The sequence below is a fragment of the Lynx rufus genome, unplaced genomic scaffold (assembly GCF_022079265.1).
Source record: "Lynx rufus isolate CCGP_SWC_20201006 ecotype Redwood Valley unplaced genomic scaffold, mLynRuf1.p SCAF_7, whole genome shotgun sequence".
NCBI lineage: Eukaryota > Metazoa > Chordata > Mammalia > Carnivora > Felidae > Lynx > Lynx rufus.
The window spans coordinates 129,407,153-129,433,598 of NW_025814889.1; the positions used below are offsets into that span (position 1 = coordinate 129,407,153).

General features: G+C 48.6%; 1 protein-coding gene across 1 annotated transcript in view; it reads left to right on the plus strand.

Moving 5' to 3' along the window:
• The window catches only part of ISX (intestine specific homeobox), a 28,232-nt gene extending 18,769 nt beyond the window's left edge, over positions 1-9,463 (plus strand). The window contains 3 exon segments of the mRNA XM_047066407.1: positions 5,949-6,100; positions 7,987-8,100; positions 9,224-9,463. Coding sequence (XP_046922363.1) covers positions 5,949-6,100; positions 7,987-8,100; positions 9,224-9,463 — 506 coding nt within the window.
• The last annotated feature ends 16,983 nt before the right edge of the window (positions 9,464-26,446 follow it).

Below are 26,446 nucleotides of genomic sequence, written 5' to 3' on the forward strand. Positions count from 1 at the left end.
GAGATAGCAGCTACCATATTGAACGGTGCAGATCTAAGCAGCTAAACTTTTAACAAAGTCTCGCCTCTGATCCAAATCTTATTTCCCTGATGCCAGGTCCAAGTTTGTCTTTCTCTCCCCAACCTACTCTTCTGGTCCGGTCTCACGAGTTAGATATCAGGGAGCCCCATTCACTGGGAGTGATCTGAGCTCCAGGACCCCTCTGACCTTACCATTCCTTTTTACAGCCCTCCAATTTGAGGCCATTAAGTCTCAAATAACATCCCAAGAAGGTCTGAGGGAATATCGGTGTTGACTATTTGTACCCCAAGAACCCACAGTCAGTCTTGGGGGGAAAGCTTTGGCACTCTCAGTCCTGAAGGCTGGTGGATTCGGGGCTCAGCCTCCATCTCCCCACCAGTGTGGATTTGTGGCATGTTGTTTATTTCCTGGAGAAGTGATTACAGCCATTGGACATACACACGCATTCATCATCATCACCATCACCATTACCATCATCACCACCATCATCATCATCACCACCATCATCATCATCACCATCATCACCATCACCATCATCATCATCACCATCATCATCACCATCATCATCACCATCATCACCACCATCATCACCATCATCATTATCAACATCATTATCATTATCTCTCAGAGACAAACATCTATCCTGAGCTAATTCAAAAAATTCAATTCAATTGAAAAAAATTAGCTCTGGATACAAAAACAAATTTTTCTAACTGGCCGGTAATTTACCAGGCAGCCCCCTCTCCGCCAAGTCAGAGGTCATTTATCATGCAGAGAAGAGGTAGATCCTTTCCTTCTTCACTCCACCTCCAAATTATGCCCTGCAGTCCTGCCCAAAATAGGGAAAAACCATATGTATCTTAACAGTTGCTCCCTTAGTTCCACAAATGGAAGCGCTGAAAATATTATTCTATTAAGGAGTCTGTTCTTAGTCATGAGCCCCTGTTTGCCTGAGTTTCCTTCTGGGGAGAAAGGAGGAGGTGGCTTCTTATTGTCATTGTCTGCATCTGTTCCTAACCCTCTGTTCTCTGTGGCACCTGTTTCCCCAAGTTCTGGTTCTTCACCCTCTGTCTAGAATCCTCCCTTCTAGACTCCCAGAAGGATCCAACTCCATACTCTCCTGGACGCCAAGGCTTGCGCAGGCAACCTGGAATCTTCCATCCTGTGAGTTGTTTTTTGCAATGCCCTTTAGAGCTGCACAGCACCACTATCACCTAAGACGCTGACCTCATGAAGGAATGAATATGATACCGTGAGCATGGCTTGTCCACTTTTGCACTCCTGCAGACAGGCCCCCGGTGCCTCCACGATGCTGGGCACAGAAGGGATATTCAGTAAGATTCAGCAATGATTGCCACTGGCCATCTCTCTCTCTGCATCAATTCTGATTGGATGCGGCTCTATCCCTTAAACACTACTGGCTCTAAACATAGAATTAATCTCTCTTTAAAAATTTTTAAAAGAAAGAAGGCTTGGGGAGGGAAAGGGGCTAGAGAAGGAGAGATCAGGTCCGATCAGGTGGTTAGTGGTTAGTAGCTAGAGCTTGCTCTAGCGGGTGATAGTGTTTGAGACCTCGTTGTCTGCGATTCCCAAGAAGCTCCCAAGTCAGTAAAATGAGTTAAAGTCCTTTGAGGGTGATTATCAACAAACTGAAGGGATAAGAGAGAGGGGTGAGACCAAAGGCAGACTATGAGATGCCATTTCTACAACAGAAGCACCTGGGCCTGGTTAATCCCAGAGATGTAGGAACAGCTTCAGCCATTAGAGTTGGCGTCCGCAGAAATCTCTCCCCTCGGGCCCTCGCCTTCCACCAAGCAAATTGGTCCCCCAGGCCAGCCCGAGGCAAGGTGTTATAAGCCACCCGGCCTCCACATGAAGGGAAAGAGAATTACAGATTGTCAGGGTGGATTTGGCCTGCCCTCCGCCTCCATTCCACAGATGGGGAGACTGAGGCCCAGAGAGGAAATAAACTGTGGCCCAAGTTATAGAGTTCAGGAACAGAGCTCAGGTCTCCCGACATCCAGTTCAGTGGGTTTCCTTCTAGCAAATGATAGCAGGACGAATAACACACACACACACACACACACACACACTTCAGTTGTTAAACCATCACAAGTGAAAATCCACTCCTCACCCAGGGTCTGTTCCAATTCCTCATCTGTGGCGGTTTTACCTCTTATTTGGACAGAAAAAGAAAGTGAACTGGGTGGGAGAAAGGAGGCCTCTGCAGGCTTTCAGATCCCCACCCTCCTTTTGCATCGTCCCATCTGACCTGCGACATCAGCCATCAGCCCCCAAAAGCGGAGGGGATTTGGAGAGGCGGTTTGTACCTTTCCTAAAATTCCTAAAATTATATCATGTGGACTTTGTCCCAAGTAAAGCCAGAATCATACTCTGGTTTCTCTTCAGATCGCATAAATCTTTCGCCTTTTACCAAGTAAAGCCAGAATCGCAGCCCTAGTCTCAGACGTGCGTGGTCAGGAAGACAAACCCTCCGCCACTTGGTTCGGCCCTGCCTCCACCATCTGTGACCCTCGCCCCAGTCTGGAGGTACAGGGAAGGCTTCAGGTGAACGATCTTCCTTACTCTTCTCGCTTCCCCGGCCCTTCTCCAGAACAGCTGTCCCAAAGCCCTTGGCCATCCCTCCCGGCCTAGCCCCTCACTCCCTCATTCTCTGCTGGCGACCTGACTTCCTGCCATCCGTCCTGGACCACTCGCTCCAGCACCCGATCGCCCTCGGCTGTGTAGTGAGCGTCTCGGACCAGTCTGTCCCGCAGCTGCCCCATCCGCCACCCCTTCAGAGCCCTCTCTCGCTCCGCCTCAATTTCTCTTTCTCGGACTTCAGACATGCTGCTCTCTGAAACTTCTCCCCAGCCTCCCTTCTCCCCTTCTAGCACCTTCTCGAGCCATAAATTCTTCTACTCACTGTCTCCTCTTTTTCCCAACCACTCACATCTTCATCCACTTTAATTCAGCATATATTTGTCAGAGTCTCCACGAAGCCTCAGGCACCACACTGGGTGTGTTTGGGGGCAATGCCAACATAGCTCCTCTTTCCTTGGCTTCTGCCGTAGTAATTCCACCCAGGTGGTCTTCCTGTGGTCCTCGACGTCCTCCCAAACACCAGACTCAGAACCACATGCCACAAATCCACCTCGGAACAAGGGAGGCTAAAATACATGCATGCACACAGGCCAAGGGCAGGGTCCAGCACCACACCTGGCACACAATAGGTGTTCAATAAACACACTGATATTTTCTGGCTTTTCTTCCTCTTCATCCTCTCTGGTTTTTAATTTTTTAATTTCAATGACCACTCCTTTCTTTCTAAGCCTCTCTTCTACCATGTTTTCTTGGGCACTGCTTGTGTCTGAGCTTCCTCTGGCTCAGGTCAGGTTCCCCAAAAAGCAGGCTGACATAGAGATTTGCTGGAGAACGTTTACTGGGGGCTTCTCATGATGTTATCGTGTCCTTTTTATTTTGGGGGTTTGGGGGGGTTGTTTTGTTTTTAATTTTTTTAATGTATATTTATTTCTGAGAGAGAGACAGAGCATAAGCAGGGGAGGGCAGAGAGAGATGGAGACACAGAATCCGAAGCAGACTCCAGGCTCTGAGCTGTTAGCACAGAGCCTGATTCAGGGCTTGAACCCACAGACCATGAGATCATGACCTGAACCAAAATCAGACGCTTAACCAAATAAGCCACCCAGGTGCCCCTGGACAGATTTTTTGAATAGCCAATAGACATCTCAAAGGTAACAGGTCCCAGTAGAATGCCTGATTCCCATCACACACACATGCTCAGGCCTGGCTCCACGGACGTGGGTGAGACCAGTACAGTTGTCCAGGGTACTGCACACAGACAGAGGCCTGGCACTTGGGGCTTAATGCTTATGGTCATCTTGAAATTCTTCATCATTGGGGCGCCTGGGTGGCGCAGTCGGTTAAGCGTCCGACTTCAGCCAGGTCACGATCTCGCGGTCCGTGAGTTCGAGCCCCGCGTCGGGCTCTGGGCTGATGGCTCGGAGCCTGGAGCCTGTTTCCGATTCTGTGTCTCCCTCTCTCTCTGCCCCTCCCCCATTCATGCTCTGTCTCTCTCTGTCCCAAAAAAAAAAAAAAAAAAACGTTGAAAAAAAAAAGAAATTCTTCATCATTTTACGTGTGAACCTGTTTTGCAAGTGAAGTTCAGTGGGACCACGGAGCATGCACTAAGGCCCTGGAGCCTTGACTCAGCCTTCGATGTCCCTCTTACAGACCACCTGTTTCTTCATCCTTAGCCAATGACAACTGCCTCCTCTATCCTATGCAGTTCCAGGGATGCGAGGGCTGTCAGGGTATGGATGGCATAAGGGTCAAGGTCAGGTGCATGCACCCAGGTGCCAAGTCAAAGGGCCCTGGGTCCCTGTGAGGATCCACACTCACCCTATTAGTATCCTTGTGTTCAAGAGAGCCTGACCTTAAACAGCAAATTAGAGGGATGCCTGCGTGGCTCAGTCGGTTGGGCGTCCAACTTCAGCTCAGGTCACAATCTCGCTGTTCGTGAATTGGAGCCCCGCATCGGGCTCTGTGCTGACAGCTCAGAGCCTGGAGCCTGCTTCGGATTCTGTGTCTCCCTCTCTCTCTGCCCCTCCCCTGCTCATGCTCTGTCTCTCTATGTCTCTCAATAATGAATAAACGTTTAAAAAAATTTTTTTAATAAAAATAAATAAATAAATAAATAAATAAATAAAACAGCAAATTAGGGGGAAAAAAACAAGCAAACAACAACCACCACCACATGACAGATCAAGAGAGAGACCGCAGAAGAAAGGAAATAGCTTTTTTCCTGCTTTTTGAACAAGAGAACCCACATTTTCATTTTTCATTAGGCCCCACAAATGCTATAGCCAGCCCTGAGTGGACTTGAGGCCAGACCGTTTGGACAATTGGATTGGAAACAGGTTATAAGGGACTAACAGCTGTGGAGTTCAGTCTTTATTTTCTAGACCAAGGCTGGCAAGGTTTTCCTGTAAAGGGCCAGACAGTAACTATTTTAGGCTTTGCAGACCATATGGTCTCTGTTGCAACTACTCAAGGCTGCTTGCAAAAGCAGCCATAGACAATGCATAAAGCAATGGGAGGTCTGTGTTCCAATAAAACTTTATTTACAAAAACAAACAGTGGGGCTATACATAGTATAACAGAGTGTTATACTAACACTCAAGCTATAGTTTTCCATGCCCTGTTGTAGACAAGGACACATCATTGAAGGCATCTGAGCAACAAAAAGGATGATCAGAGGACTTTCTAGAAAGTTATCTTGACCTCACTGCTCAGGATGGATTTGGAGAGGTCAACCTAGGGGCAGGATCTCTAGGAAAGAGAACACTGTAGGGGCGCCTGGGTGGTTCAGTGGGTTAAGTGTCTGACTTCAGCTCAGGTCATGATCTCACAGTTTGTGAGTTCAAGCCCCGTGTCAGGCTCCGTGCTGACAGCTCGGGGCCTGGAGCCTGCTTCTGATTCTGTGTGTGTGTGTGTGTGTCTCTCTCTCTCTCTCTCTCTCTGCCCCTCCCCCGCTCATGCTCTCTCTCTCTCTCTCTCTCTCTCTCAAAAATAAATAAACATTAAAAAAGAGAGAGAGAACACTGTAAAACTCCAAGCTGACAGCTCAGGGCCTGGAGCCTGCTTCTGATTCTGTCTCTCTCTCTCTCTCTCTCTGCCCCTCCCCCGCTCATGCTCTGTCTCTCTCTCTCTCTCTCTCTCTCAAAAATAAATAAACATTAAAAAAGAGAGAGAGAGAACACTGTGAAACTCCAAGCAGAGGAGCCAGTGGCCAAGACTCTGCAATGGACAGCAGGGGCTGAAAGAGTGACACCAGGCAACACAAAAGCCTCACCAGGGTGCTAACCATAAGATCACTAACCCAGCTTGAACCCTCTTCCATCCAGAGGAAAGAAAGAGCAAGCGGAGAGTCCGAACCACCTTCACCACCGAGCAGCTGCACGAGCTGGAGAAGATCTTTCACTTCACCCACTACCCAGACGTCCACATCCGCAACCAGCTGGCAGCCAGGATCAAACTCCCAGAAGCTCGGGTGCAGGTACAGCTGTCCCCATCCTCAGCCTCCAGCCTCAATGCCTTGGGGGCCATGGGTGAGACCCCATGTATCATGGACCCTCCGGGGCTGGCCCATCTGAAATTCTCCATTGCCTTTATCCCTTGAATACAGTCACATTTGCCAAATAGTATTTCCAGGAAATGAGGTCACCGCAGTTACAAGATGGTTTCTCTCTTTGAGGGGTGGAAATGGAGCGAGGTGGCATCAGTGGTGGCCACCGATATCTGCTTCCACGTCTTCCCTCTCCTTTTGGCTGTAGTTCCAGAACATCACTCACCAGGAGGCCTCATTCCCAAAATAGACAATCTAGACCAGTGGTCATCAAACTTTTCCTGTAAAAGGCCAGATGGTAATTATGTTGGGCTTTGTGGGGCCATAGAGTCACTGTCTAAAACTTCGTTGACGAACTCTACAATCTGAATTTCGTATAATCCGCATGTGTCACAAACATGTTTCTTCTTTTTATCTTTTTTTCCCCAACAACTTAAGAACGTGAAAGCCATTCTTAGCTCACGGGCCATGCAAAAGCAGGTAGGAAGGCCAGATTGATCCTTCAGGCCTTAGTTTGCTAACCCTTGACTAGACCACATGGGTATCACTGTGAAGGCAGCACAGAAGTGGTCCAAGACGCGGTTTAAGTCCAACTGCCTAGGGGCACCGGGGAGGCTCAGTCGGTTAAGCATCTGAGTCTTGGTCTCCACTCAGACTCAGGTCATAATCTCATGGTTTGTGAGTTCAAGCCCTGCCTAGGACTCAGCACTGTCAGTGCAGAGCCTGCTTGGCATTCTCTGTCTCTCTCTCTCTCTCTCTTTCTCTGGCCCTCCCCTGCTTGTACTTTCTCTCTCTCTCTCAAAATAAATAAATAAACTTATTAAAAATTTTTTAAAAATAAATGCCAACTGCCTAATCTAGAATCTGTCATTTCTTCACCTCGGAGTGTCCGTGGCTCCTTCTGTGGTTGGAGATACAGTGGCCCCTTGTCACTCAGCAGGGGTGTGTCCACCCTCTTTGGACACCCCCAGTTTTGCAAGCGCCACTCTAGCAAATCCAAAACCAGTTGTTACGCTGTTGGCTCGCTCTACTCTGCATCACTTTTTTTAAATTTTTAATGGATTCGTTCCAAATTCAAAATCTGAGTCAGGGCCCAGATCAACAGTTTACTCTCAATTTTATCCCAACAGACTTTTCTCCTGGCTAAGGACCACCCCCATTCTAGACTTCTCCCTTTTTCCTCCCATTTAGAATCAGTCACCAGCTAAGTGGATTTAGCCACCACCCCCCCCCCCAACTGCCATAAAGCCCGGAATTCAGGGGCTGTCTCAGTAGAATGGCCAAGTACAAATGCCCACGTGTCAGGGGCAGTCAGTGTCCTTGTGAATACGGGGAGCTGCCGAAAGTCAATCTACAGATGCCGAGGGGCCCACAGGGGTGGCAAGCTGATGGTCTTCCAGCAGGAAACAGCCCACAGATGAGTTTTATTTGATCTGCACAGTGTTTTACATCTCAACGCTTTCACATAAAAACCGAGATTTCTGCCTTACATATTGGCTGGGCCTGTAATGCCCAGCCTCACATTTCTACAGGGTGACCATGGGCTAAAGCTGAGGAGCCACGCCCTTTAGGCCCCGTTGGCCACAGACCCCACCGCTCCCAGCCACATGGCATCCAGCTGCTTTCCGGGGCGCACGAGACCCCCGCCCCGCAGGAACTGAAGGTTGTGATCCCCGGGCCCCTCTTAGAGGGCAGACCTCCAGGGCCAAGGAAATCCTGAAGCCATGGAGCTTTCTAGACTGTGAAGTGCCAGTTACGGTTTTTAGGGGAGGTACTTGCTGCTCATCTCTGTCCTCTCTCTCTCTCTCCTATCCCAGATCTGGTTCCAGAACCAGCGCGCTAAGTGGAGGAAGCAGAAGTCCGGCAGCCCTGGGGCCCCGAAGCAGCTAAATGAGGCCGGCTTGGCCCTGACCACGTACCTGGACATGGTGGTGAGTGGCTAAGGCACCGAGGGGGCGCTGGGGGGGGGGGCATTGTCTGCAAACATCCCACCCAGACCCAGAAGTGAGAACCCCAAGGGGTGGAAGGGGGTGGCTCTGTCTACAGTAAAGAGTGCAAAGGGGGACCAGCGCCTGGGTGGCTCAGTCGGTTAAGCAACTGACTTCAGCTCAGGTCATGATCTTGCAGGTGGTGGGTTCAAACCCCGCATCAGGGGCTGTGCTGACAGCACAGGGCCTGGAGCCTGCTTTGGATTCTGTGTCTCCCTCTCTCTCTCTCTCTGCCCCTCCTCTGCTCACGCTCTGCCTCTCAAGAGTAAATAAATATTTTTTTAAAATTTGTTTAAAGAGTACAAGGGGAACTCTTCCAGAGACAGCGTGGCCAAGAATGCCCCAGAGGTCTGTGTGACCTGGGACAAGTCACTGCCCCTCTCTGCCCCCATGTCCTCAACCACTGAGTGACAATCCCAGTGCCTCTCCTTCCTCCGGGGACTGGCTTGTATTATTGTGCAGAACTTCACAGTTCAAGAAAAAGCAGGGAGTAAGGGGGCAGTGCACGGACATTGAGCAGGAAGGCTGTGGAGTCAGACTGCACGGGTTCAAATCTCAGCCTCTGCACTTAGCAACAGCATGGCCTAGAAGAGTCACTTCGCCCCTCGGAGAAAGTAGTAGTTCAATGAGGGTGAAATTACTGAGACGTGAAAAGCCTCGGCACCTGGGCCGTGTGCCCCGAGTATGAGCTGTCCGTGGAGCCCGCACACCTTGGAGTGTGTACCAGATGCCGAACAGCGGGGAGCCAGCAGGACACAAAATAGACAGTCCCGTGGTTAGAGGTCTGTGCGTGCCCACGGTGACACTGCAAGGAAGGATTTCTTTATTTATCCACTTTCTGCTAATGCAGAAACTGGGCACTGAGAAGCAAAGTGACTTTTTCACATCAAGTAATTCCTGTAAGTGCCAGGATTAGGAACCAGATCTCCTGGCCCCCAGGGCACACGTTTCTCCCCAAGACGGTCCCCTGCCTGCCCTGAGCTGCCCAAGTCCTGGGAAGTGGAGGGTGAAGCCTCTGGTGAAGCTTAGGACTCACTTCTCTCTCCTGACCTTCCCCTTTCGACAGGGCCCCATGAGGTCGCCCTCTGCTCTGCCCAGGCTGGCTCCTCCCATGGGCTGTTATCCACCGGCTCCAGGCCAGCCGGCGTCTGCGTGGTTCCCTGGCCAGACCACCCTCCTCCCGTGCCACCTGTGGGAGACACAGCCTCTCCCAGGCCCTCTCATCCAGCACACCTGCTTCCCTGCACTGTGCTTCCTTCCACCTGCCAACCCCAAATGGGGCAGCCCCTGTGCCACGTCGACGTAGGGACCAACAAACCTCTCTCCAGTGGTGCCGCTCTCCTCTCCAGGTGAAGACATCTGGCAGGAGGGGGCCCACGGAAGGTTGCGTCGGACTCCACGGCAAGATGACCAATACGGGAGCTCTCGCCTCTGCTCCCAAGGTTGCCCTCCTGGCTCAGAAGACAGAGGCCGTGGGAGAGTCCGAGATGAGCTCTGGAACAAGGAGAGCGTCTGCTTGTGCTTGTGTCTCCTCTAACTCGCTCTGTGACCTCCAGCTGGTTACTCACCCCCTCTGGACCTCATCTATAACATGAGGCAGTTTGACAAGAAGACTTTCGAGGGTCCTTCTGGCTCTTCCTGTGGTGAGGTTGAGCCGTCGTGAGAATAGAGGCATACAGCAGGCCAAGGGGGAGGTGTTTGTTCATTCATTCATGACACATTTATTGAGCGCCTACTGAGTTCTCCACAAACAGAACTGGATCTACCTAGACGCGAACAACTGAGGCTCTGCCCCCGGGAGCTCAGCCCAGGTTGGCCAAAGAGATTGTGCTGAGCTTCCCCGGCAAAGCAGGGCATGCACTCAGTGACCTTGCAGTTGGCCCGTGCTCAGCAAATTCTGTACGGCTTTGATGTGAATGTACGAAGTGGGAGAGAAATGCAGGGGAAGGTTGTTGTTGTTGTTGTTGTTAATTTAAAATAGAATTGAGTGTCTTTGGTTATTCTGCTGGACTGGGGAGGAATGTTGTACTTCCGGTCTGAATAAAGAATACGGCAGTAAGCTCTTTGCAGAGTCTATGTCCCAGGACTAGCTTAAAGGACCCAGCTGGAAGGCCAGCCTTGCTCCGTTGTGATGAGCCTGTGGACTCTGCTGTTTCCTTGCAGGGAGACCTTGGGCAAATGACATGCCCTGTCAGAGCCTCAGTTTTCACATCTCTAAAACGGAGACAGTAAGCCCCACCTGGCCTACCTCAAAGAGCAATCGGGAGGCTCTGAAATAGAGTGCAAGTGCTTTGCCAAGTGTGAGGGCTGGGCCTCCTATGGGTGATGGTGTTGTCCCCCGATCCCATCAGGAAAGGGGCTGCTTGGGTCTCAGACCTGGAGTCTGCCATTCCGACTCACAGAGAGGCCACCCCCCGTCCCCGAGCTTCCCTTGGGCCCAAGTACTGCTGAGACATGCCTTGCTGTGGGGGCACAGGGCCTGCTCCTCCTAGCTGGGCAGACTGGACTGACCTTTGTGCACAGATCAGAAGTTTGGATAATCTGCCCCAAATGACAGAACCTCTGCACTCTGCCCGGGTCCCTGATGCACCCAGGAGTCAGACGGAGAGTAGAGTCAGGAAGCCTGGGTCTTAGTCCTGCATTCTCTCTGATTTGCTGCAGAACCTTGCCATCCATCCAGTCCCTCTGGGCCTCAGCTTTCTCACCTGTAAATTGGGGGCAGCGACCTAGCTCTGCCCTCAGGCATACAATACGCCAGAATCAGACTGTGCCCCCCGAAAAGTGAGCATGCTTTGTACACTTAGACGTGGCTGGAGCCCATGAATGTTATCACGGACGCCTAGTCTCCAGCAAGCTCTAGATGGAAGAAGGCTAAGGGCTGGGGGAGCAAAAGAGTCCGTTAACAGACTGTGGGGCTGGGCGCGTGTTTATATAAACACCACCTCCGTAGCTGGAGGGAGGGGACAGCAGCTTCCCAGTTGTCTCTCTGATTCCCCTGAGGGCATCCACTGGGTACAGCCTCGGCTGGTCGGGCCTCAGGTGTGACCTCCCCTCCCTGGCCATACCCCACCTTATTCCATCCCCTCCTGGGGTTCATTCCACATCCTCTGTTGCAGACCCCCTCAAGTTGCGAATGTCCCCGCTGCCTCGCTGTAGCCTCCAGGCCACCTCTCATGAGCCAGAGGAAGGGTTGACTGCTCCTCTCCCCCACCCCTCCGGGGTCATGGAAGCCCTAGGCTAGGCAGAGGGCCCTCCTTCTAGACGTCTTGCAGCCATTTCTCATGGCCCGGCAACATGAGGGTCACAGCAGATGCCCAGGCTTCCAGGTGGAATAGAAAAGGCGCACGTCCACTCTGCTCTGGGCTCCTTGTGTAAGCCCGGGTTCCCCAAAGAAACAGAACTGTGTGTACATTTCTTTTCCTTATTACAAGGCATTGGCCCTCGTGGTTATGGAGGCTGAGAAGCCCCGTGACCGGAGGGGTCAAGCCAAAGACCCAGGAAAACAGACGGCCTGGGCTCCGATCTGAGTCTGAAGACAAGACGAGACCAAAGTCCCAGCTCAGAGACAGGCAGAGAGCCAGTTCTCTGTTCCCCCACCTCTCTGTTCCACGCAGGCCTCACATTCACCCACAGTGGGTAGAGCAATCTGCTTTGCTCAGTCTACCGTTCAAAGGTTGAACTCCTCCAGTAACACCTCTCAGAAGCACCCGTAATAATGCTCAGCCAAATACCTGGCCCCCCATGGCTCCAGTCAAGTTAACATAAAATTAACCACCACAATCCCTATCCCCTTTCCCATCACATAACTCCCTTCCCCCAGAAGCCTCTAGAAACAGGGTTTGGCCAACCAGAAGAGCCTCAGGTGACCAGAACGTCTCAGGTTCAGCACAGATTTAAAGTTGAATGTGGGTGGGATGGGGGGGCAGCAACCTTTCCTCCCTAGGGATTTATGTGTTCCCCCCAAGAACTATTTTATTTCCTTACCTTATATCTGCGGTGCAAAGAAGTCACTTTAGAATCCCTACCAGCTGTGTGTCCTTGGGCAAGTGACGTGTGCCCTTTGCAGCAACAATTTGTGGTCTCTCAGGGTTTCTGTGACAATCAAATGAGTTAGTACAGTTTGGCACACGGCAAGCATTCAGCAAGCGTCGGAAAAAAAGCCGTTTTCCCACCTCTCCCTTCTACCTCTTTCTACTTGTGATCTGAAGTAGCTATCCTGACCCCAGACTCTGTCCTAGGAGTTCTTAAACCAGTGTGCCAGAGGCCAAAGAACTCCCAAGAGAGCGTGCAAAATGGTGTGTGTCTGCCTGTGTGTTTATTTTCCCCAAGCACAGGGTCCATTGTTTTCATCAGCTTTCAAAGAGCTCTCTGCCGCTGAAAATAATAATAGTAATAATAAAGAATCCCTGTTAGACATCCCTGAGTCAGACCCTGACAGGCTCCTCGTCGAACTGTGTGGACTAGAAACTTGAGAAAAGTTGGGTGGTAACTTTTTTTTTTTCCTAACGTTTATTCATTTTTGAGAGACAAAGCGTGAGTGGGGGAGGGGCAGAGAGAGAGAGAGAATCTGAAACACGCTCCAGGCTCTGAGCTGTCAGCACAGAGCCCAACACGGGGCTCGAACTCACCAACCGGGAGATCATGACCTGAGCCGAAGTCGGACGCTCAACCGACTGAGCCACCCAGGCGCCCTGCACGATAACTTCTTTAAGGTAAAATCATGCAAATAGAAAATGAACAAGTGTCAAAGTTTCACTTAACTCGCTGATGAGGGAGCCAGGAGGACGTCATAGCGTCTCCAAGGAGAACTAAAAGAACAGACTAGAAGAACATTGCAGGGGCAATCAGGAAGGCTGAAATGAATGACACATCAAGACGGAAAGCGACCATCGCCATCAGGACATAATCAATTCCATCTCCGCCAATCCATGTGTCTTTCTACTGACAAGGAGCATTTGCCTTAACATCAAGTGTCTACAATTGAAAGAGTTGGCAAGGAAACTCAAACACGAGGAAAGTTTGCAGATACCGCGGAGAGTGTGCTGGACTGAAGACAGGAATTGTTTCATGCCCGTTTCAAAGTATCGCGAGATTTTTTTCCCCACCTAACGGTACTGAAATCTCTGAATCTCACCTTCCTCGTCCATTAAATCAATGGGATAAGAAGACCTTCCTCAGAAGATAGCAGAGGGGTTATATTAGAGGGTGCTTGTAAAGTGTTTTGTGATTGTCAAACACTTTATGAATGTAGGAAATTATTTTTCACTGCTTTGCAAACTTCTCTGGAACTCAAGTGTAAAAGTCTGTTTCTAGAAACTGTTTCGAAACATGGTAACATTTCTTTAATATCCATTGACCTTTTTATAGTTCAGTTTTTAAGAAGGTTAAACAAGCCATGGAAAATGAGCAAAGAGCAGAAATAAGAGATTCATAGGGAAAAAACATACAAATGGATACTAAACACATAAGAATATGCTCCACCTCATCCATAATTTAAAAATGCAAATAAAACAGTAATGAAATACATTTTCTTTTCCTTTCAGATCGGCAAATATCTAGTGTTGGTAAGGGGTTGATATATACACTCGTTCCCACACGTAAGGAAGTATGAATTAGTAAATCATTTGGGAAGATAGCTTGACAAATATTAATATTCTAAATGCAAATCCCTTTGACCCATAATCGTATTTGCGAGAACTTATCTGATAAATACACATGTGTATAAATACCGTATATAGGAATGTTCACCACGGCTTTGAGATCGCAAAAACCAGAAGCCACCCACGTAGGATACTGGCTGAGCCATTTGCAATACATTCATCCAGCTATTAAAAATAATGAGGGAGATTGAAATGCACCTCATGGGAAATTGCCATTAGTCACGTCATTAAGTGGAAAAAGCAAGCTGCTGAAGGGCATCATGATCTCATTTGAGTAAGAAAAGGATAATGATGGCCTTATATATAAAAACATCACCTAGATACTGATCATTTCTGCACACGTTAGCTTTCGCTCCAAAACAAATCACTCCAAAACTTGGTTGCTTGAAACAACAATTTTTTTGACTCCTGACTCTGGTTCAACCAGGTTCGTCATCTGATCTGGGCTGACCAGGCCATCTCAGCCAGGCTTGCACACGCGCCTGGGGTCAGCTGGCCAGTGGGATGACCTCATTCCCACACAGGTCTGGGTCTAGCAGGCTGTCAGCTGGGTGACCGGGCCATGTGTCCCTCACTGGGCTTCCGTGTATAGCAGTCACAGGCTATACAAGAGTCCAAAGGCTCTTGAGGTTTGGGCTCAGAATTCACAGGTCACTTCTGCTGCCTTCTATCAGTCAAAGCAGATCACAAGACCAGCCCAGATTCGAGGGGTGGAAAACAGACTCCTCTTGACGGGGAAGAGCTTCAAAATGTGTCTACACTCTATCATAACCCCCAAATGGAGAGCTCATCAGACCTCTGCCCTGAACTCTCTGGGCACCTCCACCTGAACGTGTAATAGAGATCTTGAGCTTAACTTGTCTAAAACCAAACTCTAGGGGCGCCTGGGTGGCTCAGTCACTTAAGCTTCTGACTTCGGTTCAGGTCATGACCTCACGGTCTGTGAGTTCGAGCCCCGCGTCGGGCTCTGTGCTGACAGCTCAGAGCCTGGAGCCTGCTTCGGATTCTGTGTCTCCCTCTCTCTGTGCCCTCCCCCACTCACATTCGGTCTCTCTCTCTCTCAAAAATAAACATTAAGAAATGTTTTAAATAAATAAAATAAAAAATTAAACCAAATTCTATTTCTACCCACACCAAACCTGCTTTTTTCTTAGCCCTCCTTGTCTCAGCAATGGCGACAGCTTCCCACTAGTCACTCAGGATAGGGTCCTGAGAGCGATTTCGGCGACTACCTTTTCTAATGGGGCAGAAACTCCAGCGTTGGGCTCCCCCTCCTTGATGACAGCCACAGGCATCCCCCCACTGCCCCACTGTGTTCACCGACCCACACCCGAGCTCCATTCCCCACTCGGCACCCAGAGATCCCAGGAGAACGTGAGTCAGCTCACAACTCTCAAAACCCTTCAGGTCTTTTCTGTCCCGCTGGGAAAATGGTCAAAGTCCCCCTGGCCAACATGAAAGGTCCTGTCCCCTGCTTCTTTTCCCAGAGCTCTCTGTTCTAGCCACCTTGGCCTCCCACCAGCTGCTGCTCCGAGGAGCCAACTACAACCTGCCCCCAGGCTTTTGCACTTACTGTCACTCTGCCTGAAACATCCTTCTCCAACTACCTGCCTCCCAGTCTCCACTGACAAGGCACCCACACTCCACCCCCACCTGACCATGAGTCTACAATAGCATACATGTCTTGTCACTGTGTGGCCCCTTGCCCCATTTTATTAGTATCATAGCACTTATCAACACCTGAAATATTATACATTCATTTATTTATTGTCTATCTCCTGACAGACAGTGAAAGCCCCATCGGGTCAGGGATCTCCACTTATTTGTACATCGCCATCTTCCCAGGAATCAAAACAGGGCTTGTCACACCGTAGGCACTCAGTACTTGTTACACATGCATGAATATGCGCACTACACACACACACACACACACACACACACCTGTATTTGCCTAGAAAGTTCCTGGACAGACACACAAAAAACGTGACAGCAATTGCCTTCCAGAAAATGGGCTGGTGGCATCACATGATGGTGAGAGAAATGTTTGTTTTCCCCCCTGCCCTGCAGTGTTTGGATGTTTGAACTATTTGTCATAAGTATAGAATTTTATACAGCAAAATATTAATGAAAAAAAACAGAATAAATGCTTTTTCTTACTTTTCTTGCGCTTTATGATTTCCATTCTGTTATCAAAGAAGATTTTTTTTGCCTCTTCTGGTGCTGGAGGGATCTCCTAAGGGGACAGGAGGTCACCCAATGAGACCCTGCTGAAGATCACAGGCTGGAAAGCCTTCTCCGGGGCAGGGAGGGCAGAGATGGGATGGTGAGAAGTGGACGGAGGGATCTGGGACACCGAGCCCCTTCACAGAAAACAACACACGGCAGGAAGGCCCAGAATCCGGGAAGAGAAGGTACCAGGCCAAGACCCTTAGACGTAGGATGGATTTTAGAGTAATCTCAAGGAGAAATATGCAGAAGACAGGCGGGAAACATGCCTCATGGCAACCAGGCCAGGGAGCTTGTTTGCTGCCTCCCGATCTAGCAAAAGGGCAGATCCACATGGAACAGAGGCAACACCTTGAACTAGATCCTCTAATAAAGGTCTGAACAAAACATTACTGAGACCCAAGGACAAGGTGCCTAAGGACTGGCTTCTGGTGTCCTGCCATAAACGAAGCATCTCTAGGATTCGGCTAAAAATGGATTCACCTTTGACAAGATTTTGAGCCCCTACCCTGTGCTCAGAACTTTTATTTAGGGCTATCTGGCCTCACCCAACCAGCGAGTTGAGACTCCTGCAATGAATATGAGTCCACTGAAGCACCTGAAAAGTCCAAGTGGGGCTGGATCTAAAACTCAGTCGTGATCCCATCTCTCCACCCTGCTTCCCTCTGCATCAGCCAGACTCTCACGTTCACATCTTCCCGAAGTCATGCCAAGAGAGATGCTCTTTCCAGGGGTCATCACAAAGGTCTTGGGATTGAGCACCGCTGGCCGTGTCTGAGGCACAGACCATCCCTCAGTCTATCTATCCATAAGGCTGAGGTGGGAGCACAATGTTCTGACTGAGCCTAGGGTGCAGACAGGAGTAAAGTCAGTTCCGCCAGAACTACACGGGTTGAGAGTGGACAAAGAGGGGATCCCCCAGGAAAATTGGGATGCAGGTACCAGATGAAAGAGAAATGGATTCTGGATTGACAAACAATAGGTATTCACTATAAACCCAAAATGATACCTATTTATGCCACATAAGAATGCTTTCAGCTGCAGAAAGTAGAAACCCAAACTAACAGTGGCTTACACAAACATGGACTTAAATTTTTCACATAAGAAACCTGGAGGTAGGACCAGCATGTCTATAATTCTCTTGACCTTTCCCTTGTGGCCACGTAGTGGCGGCCTTAGCTCCAGCCATCGCATCTGCTTTCAAGTCAGGAAGAAGCAAACAAAGAAGTGTCAGGGGCATCTGACTCTTCTGTTAGGAAAAACAAAGCTCTCCCACAAATCTCTCAGCAGACTTCCACTCTTAAAGAGTGTGTATCCAACTGGGGTGCATGGGTGGCTCAGTAGGTTGTCTGACTCTTGATTTCTGCTCAGGTTGTGACCTCACAGTTGTAAGATCAAGCCCTGTGTCGGGCTCCGCACTGGGTATGGAGCCTGCTTGAGATTTTCTCTCTCCCTCTCCCTCTGCCCTTCCCCCAACTCATGCATGCTCTCTCCTCTCTCTCAAAAATAAAAAAAAAAGACTTTTTATTCACGACTTTGTCACAACGCCACACCCAGATGCAAGGGAAGCTGCAAAAGCAAGTGTTTAGGTTTCCCCAGCCTCTATGGTAGAGGCTGGCCATGGGGGAGGAGGTGGGAACGGGTATCTGGTCATCAAAAATGACTCCACTGCCACACAGGCATTGTGGTAGTGACTTGCTGGGGTGACAAGTTCAGAAGAAAGCACAGAGCTAGACCTTGAACGTTTTGGATCCAGAACCACAGCTCTCTCTCCTTTGCCACGATTTCTCTGAAACCCAGTCTGGCAGCCAAGAGCAACCAAATTATTTTTCTTTTACACAAAAGAGGAGAATCACTTCATTAGAAGATAAAAAGTCCCTGGGGTGCCTGGGTGGCTCAGTCGGTTGAGTGTCCGACTTCGGCTCAGGTCCCATGATTGCACAGTTCGTGAGTTCGAGCCCTGCGTTGGGTTCTGTGCTGACAGTTCAGAGCCTGGAGCCTGCTTTGGATTCTGTGTCTCCCTCTCTCTCTGTCCCTTCCCCACTCATGCTCTGTCTCTCTCTGTCTCTCAAAAATGAATAAAGTTAAAAAACTTTAAAAAAAAAGAATATTAAAAGCATCAAGAAGATGGAGAGATGAGCAGGAGTCGTCCACTTCTCCCTCCTTCTCCCCTTCCGGAGGCTCTGTGACCTCTTCCACAATGGTTCCTAGGTGACTTCCGTGGTATAAAATAAACTTCCGCCTCGGAATTCAGGAAGCCTGAGTTGGGTCCCATCCCTATCACATGTGTCTGCGGGTCAATTTGCTCCCCCTTTCTGCAACTGTGTGTCCACATCTATAAAATAACATTGGTCAAGATGGCCCCTGAGGTCTCTTCCAGTTCTGATGTTCTTTGTTCCTCATAAAGCCAGGGTCTGAGCCCAGACCTGTTGCCTGGATTCTCAGGAGACATTGACTGACTTCCTTTATGGTCCCCAGCGTCCTGGTCAGAAACTGGCTCAAATAAGCACGGACCCCTTCTCTCCGGGAAGGCAGAGATCAAGGTTAATCACTGTGGTTTGCCATGTGCCTTGGGCTCTGCCAAGAAAGGTTCCAAATGGAAGCTATTCCTAATGTTCCTGGGGTCACCACTAACCAAATGATCCCCTCCAGCCAATTGCTTGGTTCCCCCATCTGGAGTGACATGCTTCTGGAGTAGAAGAACAGAAGGAGCCTGCACCGTCACACAATAGGGCTTTTCCACTCCTTACAACAGAGTCCTACCCATTGGTATCATCTTGGGAAGCTGTGAGTCTGCGGGTGTGCACATGTGGGTGCATGTGTGCATGCGTGTGTGTAGTGGAGAAAGCTCTCTGACCACAATTTATCTTTACTGCTTCTCCTCCATGCCAGATATGTTCCAGCTTTTAAGAAGTCACTAGTTGACCTGGAGTCTGACAAAGGAATGAGTAATCCCCAGAATCCAACAAGGGCTCATGCAGCCCAGAAACACTTACAGAGTCCTCTCCTGTCTTCTGGGCCCCAGAGAAACAAAGACAACAAGACATGGTTGCTGGCCACATGAGTGGACAGTCTAGCAGGAAGGGACAGACACTTCAGGAGAACTTAGGACCTGGAGGAATAGGAGTCGTAATGGAACCCCATGGGAGCACTGTACTGAGCTGATTCGATCTGCTTAGGGAAGCCGGAGAAGACTTCCTAGAAGAGGGGGCATTTGACTTGGGCCTTGAAGGATGAGTAGGACTCTGAAAGATAAAAAAAAAAAAAAAAGTAGGGGTAAAAGCACTCTGGCTGAAGGAATGATTATATAAATGGAAGGACGTGGATTGAAAAGCTATGAATCTTAAGCTTCAGGGCCCTTGCTTGCATGGGCCCTTTCCGAGATCTAATTTTGCACTGGGCCCCCCAAATTGCTTAAATTTCAGGCTCCACAAAACCTGTGTCTGCCACCAAATCTAAAGGATTTGGCACATGAACACAGGAATAAGGATGTCTGGGGTTGAGTTTGTCTTCTATCCCAAAATCTCCCTTGGGGTAATCAGATGGGGGCCACCTAGCCAACCCAGGTACCTATTCAGACAATACCTGAATGGGTTCAGTAATCCCAGACAACAAAAGGACTGGTTGCCGATGGCAGAACCCACACACAGCCTGGAAGGAGAACTCAATGGAGCTTTCTCTGCAGACTTCAACGCAGCAAACTGTCTAGGGCAGCCTGCATTCCTGATAGTAATACCAGGCTATCTGTACTAAGCCCCGGTGAGGATCCTCAAAGCAGCATGACCAAGGGATGCACACAGTCTGGTCTCAAGTACACTGTGTGTCCCATGCCACGTTCAAACCATGCTGTTGCACGTGGGGTCACCACTCCTTACTTCCAGGCCCCCAAGAGCACGTCTTGGTCTTTGTTGGTTCATTTGCTTGGAGTGAAGTTTGCAGCCCTCCCTCTATATGGAAGAATTTCAGCAGAAGACTCTGCTAGGAGAGCTCCAAAGTTCAGCCCTCTGCTGTCTTTGTTCATGAACAGCGGGATGTGGACACTTACCCGGGCAGTGCTCTGTGCCCACATGGGTGCTGTCAGCCACATGAGGTCCCTCCCCATCGGCCTTCCCAGAGCCAGTGCTCCAGGGAGACAAGCACCTGGATCTAAGTGCTCATGGAGCCCATGCAGACATTGCTGGCTAATGTCTCACTGGCCGGGAAAGTCAGACCCAGCACCCATGTGGGAGGGGACCACACAATTGGGTGGAGATCCAGAACTGCGGTTCACGGCAGATATAATACATGTAAATATCATATATATAATATAGACATCAAGTTGATAGATAGATTGATAATAGATAGATAATAAATAGAAGGACCTTGGGGCGCCTGGTTGGCTCAGTCGGTTAAGCATCCAACTTGGGCTCAGGTCATGAACTCACAGTCTGTAGGTTCGAGTCCCACGTTGGGCTCTGTGCTGACAGCTCAGAGCCTGGAGCCTGCTTCAGATTCTGTGTCTTCTCTCTCTGCCCCTCCTCCACTCATGCTCTCTCTCTCTCTCAAAAATAAATAAACATTTTAAAAATTAAAATAAATAGAAGGTTTCCCTGGAACCAGAAAAACAACCAGGAAGAGAGGTGGCTTAACAATGGTCCATGAGAAAAAGGTGTAGGTGATTTATTCAAAGGTAAGTTCGGTAGAAGTTAGCAGTGTTCTGCAGCCTCCCAAATGAGTTAATGGAGCCTTCGGCTGCATGAGTAGAAGCATTAAGTGCAGACTGAAGGAGGTGATACTCTTCTCGATAATCCAACCCAAGTGCAGTGATGCATTCCCTTCCTGGTGCTTCTTCTTAAGAGTAGGGGCGCCTGGGTGGTTCAGTCGGTTAAGCATCCGACTTCGGCTCAGGTCATGATCTCGCGTTCGTTGAGTTCAAGCTCCTCATCGAGCTCTGTGCTGTCAGCTCAGATCCTGGAGCTGCTTTGGATTCTGTGGCTCCCTCTCTCTCTGCACCTCCCCCCCTCGCACTCTGTCTCTCTTGCTTTCAAAAATAAATAAATTTTTTTTAAAAGAGAGAGAGAAGTGTGGACCAGCTGGACTCTGTTTAGCAGCGATGTCCTATGGAGAGAGATGAGACTGACACCACCTGAACCCCCATCAGCCTTGGCCTCACTGTGAGTGGATCAAGCCGCTACTGTGTGAATCGTCATGGGAGGCAGTGGGGAGCCCCCAGCACCATCTGTGTGAATTGTTCTTGCCTTAAAAATTGCGCTGGACTCCAGTCACACTCCAGATTTAACTACCTATTTACAGGAAGTGTAGAGGATAGAAGAACAGATTAAATACCACGAATAAGCAATCAGCCACATTCAGAATATGGGCTAGTCGCAGGACAAAAGACTGTGTTTCTCCAACAAATCTGTGATGTAGGAAAAAAATGGGGGCAGAACTATTACAGGATAAAAGATGCTTAGGAGATACAACCATAAAAAAAAAAAAAATCTTAGATGCCATCAAGAACTCTGAATATGGACCGAGTAATAGAAGACACTGAAACTTTCTATAAATTGTGTAAATTGTGAAAACCACGTGGTCCAGCTTTTTAACATCCCTTTTTTGTTAGAGATGTATACTAACATCTCGGGATTTGCTTGAAAATGTTTGGGATTTTCTTGAAAATACCCCAGCAAACACACAGAGAAAGAAGGGAGGAGGGAACAGAGGAAACGTGGCCGGAGAAATGTCAACAGCTGTTGACAGTTGTTGATAGGCATGTGGGGCTTCATGAGCTCTCCTCTCTGCTTTAGGATATGCTAGATTTCCATAATAAAAATACTTTAATCCAGAAGCCGTTCATTTGTTAAAAACTAAAAGGGAAGAACAGAACAGAGAAGCAAAAAAAAAAAGATCTAGAAGGCACAGTTTCTCAAAACCAGATCTCCCAAGAGTGGCGTAAAAGGAGCCAAGGGAGGCTTGGGAGGCAGGTGAGGGATTCTGGGGGATCGAAGCCTGCGCTCAAGTGTTTGAAGGGCTCATCTGGACTAAGAAGGAAGGCTTGCTCTGTGCAGTCCCAGTGGGCCACAGTGGGACCTGTGCGGAAATCACAGGAAGCCAAGTTTAAGGTCAACGCGAAGAACTAACAGGCAAGGTTTTCCAGAGGTCCCTTCCCTCCCTCCTTCTCCAACCTCTTCTTCATGCACAGCCTTTCATGAGCCCCACGTGTCAGTCACGCTAAATCATGTGAGGCTCCCAGAAGACACCAGGCACATTTCTATCTCACGCCCTTTGCTCTGAGCATTCCTTGGCCAGGCAGTACTCCCCTCAACCCGGCTGTTAGAATTCGGCTCAAGCTCCAGGGCCTGACTCAACGCTGCCCTCCCCACACTCCCTCCACCTCCCTTGGAAATAATAAAGTCCTCCAAGTTCTTGGAAGCTGCTGGTGCCTGTTACATGCATGGGACTTGGAGGTTCAGGAAGAGCTTGTGTCATCTTTATAGACAGATAACAAAGATACATTATCTTTTATAATGGATCTTTCTTTTCACTTCCACAACATTATGTACCCTTATTTATTTTTTTTAAGTTTCTTTATTTTGAGAGAGAGAGAGAGAGAAGGCACGCGTGCAGCAGGGGGAGGGGCAGAAAGAGAAGGAGAGAGGGAGAGAATCCCAAGCAGGCCCCGCACTGGCAGCACAGAGCCCCACGAGGGTCTCGAACTCACAAACCTCGAGGACAAGACCTGAGCTGAAACCAAGAGGCTGACTGCTTAAGAGCAGTCCTTAAAGTAAGAGTCAAGACTCAGAGAGTGGTTCCTGCCATTGGCCACCCGCCATGGTCCCCAGGATGTCTGTCAATGGAGTGACCGAAAGAGAGAAGGAGCCAATGAGGTCCCAGTGGGGTCACCTCCACCCACCTGGACTGCTCCCTGGAACTGTCAGGAGTGTGGGGGGTTTTGGGAGAAGAAGGCCTCTGTCCTCTTCCCCAGCTACCAGGGCCCTGACCGCTGTGTGACCCCTGGGGGTGGGGACCTGTGCTCCCAGGAAGGAAGGTTACAGGCCTCTTATTGCCAGGAGGCAATAAAGTCATTTTGTGGTAATTAGAATCCTAACCAATTTAAGTCATTTTATAGCTCCCAAATAATTACCTGGTGATTCTTATCTCTCCAAGAATCCTGAGATGTTATTTGAAGGGGGTCATAAATTAAGAACCTGGTTGGGGGATGGGGAGAGACAAGAGGAGACAAGGAAATGGCTGCCCTCGGTGATAGGAAAGGAGAAAACTGTAGGCACCCCATCAGTGTCCCTGCTCCCTTCATCAGCTGGGGACAAGGCAGGCCTATCCTTATGGATTTAGTAGGAGGAAAACATTCTACCCCTAGAAGCTTCCTCTCCAGAATTGTGAAATCTCAGAGCCAGAAAGCCTACAGAAACATCCAGTCAAGTATCTCCAAAATTAGAAACGCTGTATATGTGTGGTTCATTAGATGCTTGTAGGTGTGGGGTGAAAAGCATTCCAAGGTCCAAGGGTGAATCCACCCAGGAAATCTGTAACCTGGGTCCCTCAGAGAGAATCGGAGAGCCCATTGCATCTCAAAGATTCTGGAAGATCTACAGAAAAGACACCAAGATTTACAGGAAGGCTGAACTCAGTAAAACCTCGTGTGTCTCAGACTTTGACCAGTGAACGTTTTCACTCCCACAGGAAATCTATTAATAGCACCATAAACCTCTAGAAACATGAACCTATTTGCCCAAGTTTCCTTCTCGTTCTTGGGCGGAAAGACTGAGTGGGTGTCTGATCCATGACACTAGAGGACCCCAGTTAGGACAGGTAATTGCACACCGCAGTTGGCAGTCTGCCATCGGTGAATACCTTTGGAAGATAAAGGTGGGGGGGGAGGGTACAACGTCCATTTTTATGCCTTACCTGAAAGGCCACATGAAGGGGGGAAAGGAAGGCAAAGGGAACCTTTTGACAAACCAAAAACGGGGCCACCAACTAAAGCTCATCTCCAAAGGTGATAGGAAGAGATTTGTTCTGTGGGTTCCAAAGGGGCAGAACTAATCCAGTTAAAGAAGGAACTTTCTAACAGTCAAAGTCACAGAAAGCAGAGCAGATGGCCTCAAGAAGGAATGAGCTCCCTGACAGCACATGTGTCTGAGCCAAAACTCATCAGAGCGTAGTATTCATTCAATTAGTAAATATTTGCAAACTTATATCGTTCAAAGTACTATCTGAAGGTAGAAAAACAATAGCGAGCAAGTTAAACTTCCTTCTGTACTGAAGTTTATATTCTGAGGAGGAGGAAAGACAGATAAGAACTGAATAAGCAAAGGGGCGCCTGGGTGGCGCAGTCGGTTAAGCATCCGACTTCAGCCAGGTCACGATCTCGCGGTCCGGGAGTTCGAGCCCCGCGTCAGGCTCTGGGCTGACGGCTCAGAGCCTGGAGCCTGTTTCCAATTCTGTGTCTCCCTCTCTCTCTGCCCCTCCCCCATTCATGCTCTGTCTCTCTCTGTCTTAAAAATAAATAAACATTGGAAAAAAAATTTAAAAAAAAGAACTGAATAAGCAAAAATAAACATACTAATTTCAGAGAACTACAAAGATTTTAAGTGCGTGATACGATAGTAACAGGACAGGGGCAAATGGAGTTAGGATGACCGTGTGAGGCCTCTATGGGATCAAGACACTTGAACTGAGGCCTAAGCAATGGGACAAAGGCAGCTCTGAGAAGATCAGGGGCACTGCCCTGTGCATACAGCTCAGCAAGTTCAAAGGCTCTGCAGTGAGAGTAGTCTGGACATGTTCTTAGGACACAAGGAAGGCCAGAGTGGTGGCCCATGGTGGGTGGTGCAGGAGAACACTGTGGACGAGAGCAGAAAGGGACTGCATATTCTAGCATCCAGTGACCTACAAGCCCGCGCACCTTTGTGGTTCTGGGAATCCATGACAACCCCCCTGACTGAGTAGAAAGAGATCACAGGACCTCTCTCCCTTGACAAATGTCAACAATCTCAGGCTCGGCCTTAGTTCCCTTATCGGATAATTGAAAGCCAGACCTACTTTGCAAAGATGCTACTTGGATCAGTGACTACATATTTACCTATTAAACACAGATACAGTACTATGTGCCATCATAAACACTTTATAAACATTACTCATTGATCTCTCCTAACAGCCTTTAGGAGGTAGACCCTGTTAGTATTCTCACTTTGTTGATGGGATACTGAGGCACAGAGAGACCACCAGCACCTCTGATGCATAGTAGATGTTAAGTACATCTTAGCTACCATATGCATAGATTAAAAGTTTCAGGGGATGCAAATAAAACATCCTCTATGATCTCTGCGTTCCCTTGCCCCCATTTTCAAAGCTCTCAAAAGGAAGCATCTACATATCTTTGCAAATTCTCAGTAGGAAATTACCCAAATGAATCACATGGGACTGATATATACAACCCACCTCTAAAGCATGAGGGTAATCAGGAGTCTGGCAACCATCCCTATTAAAATTCCAATGGCATATTTCACAGAAATAGAAAATGATCCCAAAATTTCTACAGAACCACACACACACACACAAAATCAACTAGCCAAAGCAATCCTGACAAAGAAGAACAAAGCTGGAAGCATCACATGACCTGATTTTTAACTGTATCACAAAGCTATAGTAATCAAAATAGTGTGGACTGGCATAAAAACAGACACATAGACCAGTGGAACAGAAATAAAAACCCTCACATATGTGGTCAACTCTTACAAGGCTGCCAAGAATACACAATGGAGAAAGGATAGTCTCTTCAATAAATAGTGTTGGGAAAATTTGATATCTACATGCAAAAGAATTTTCATCCAGCCCTTATCTTACACCACTCACAAACATGAACTCAAAATGGATTAAAGGTTTAAATGTAAGACCTGAAACCATAAAACTCCTGGAAGAAAACAAAGGGAAAACCTCCATGACATTGGTCCTGGCAATAATTACTTGTATACAACACCAAAAGCACAGACAACAAGAGCAAAAACAAACAAACGATTGCATCAAACTACAAAGGTTCCACACGGCAAAATGAAAAGTCAACCCATCAACAAAATTAAAACAATGGGAGAAAATATTTGCAAACCGTGTGTCTGATGAAAATATAAGGAACTCTTACAACTCAATAGCAAAAAAAACCCCAAAAAACCAAAAACCCAAAACAAAAACAAAAGCCAATTTGTTAAAAATTTAAAAATTAACAAATGGGCCAGTTAAAAAATGGGCAAGGGACAATAGACACTTTTCCAAAGAAGACAGGCCAGAGTAGACGGCCCAGCACATGAAAAGGTGCTTAACATTGTCAGGGAGATGCAAAGCAAAACCACAATGAGACACCACCTCTCATCTGCTAGCACGGCTGTCATCAAAATGACAACAGATAG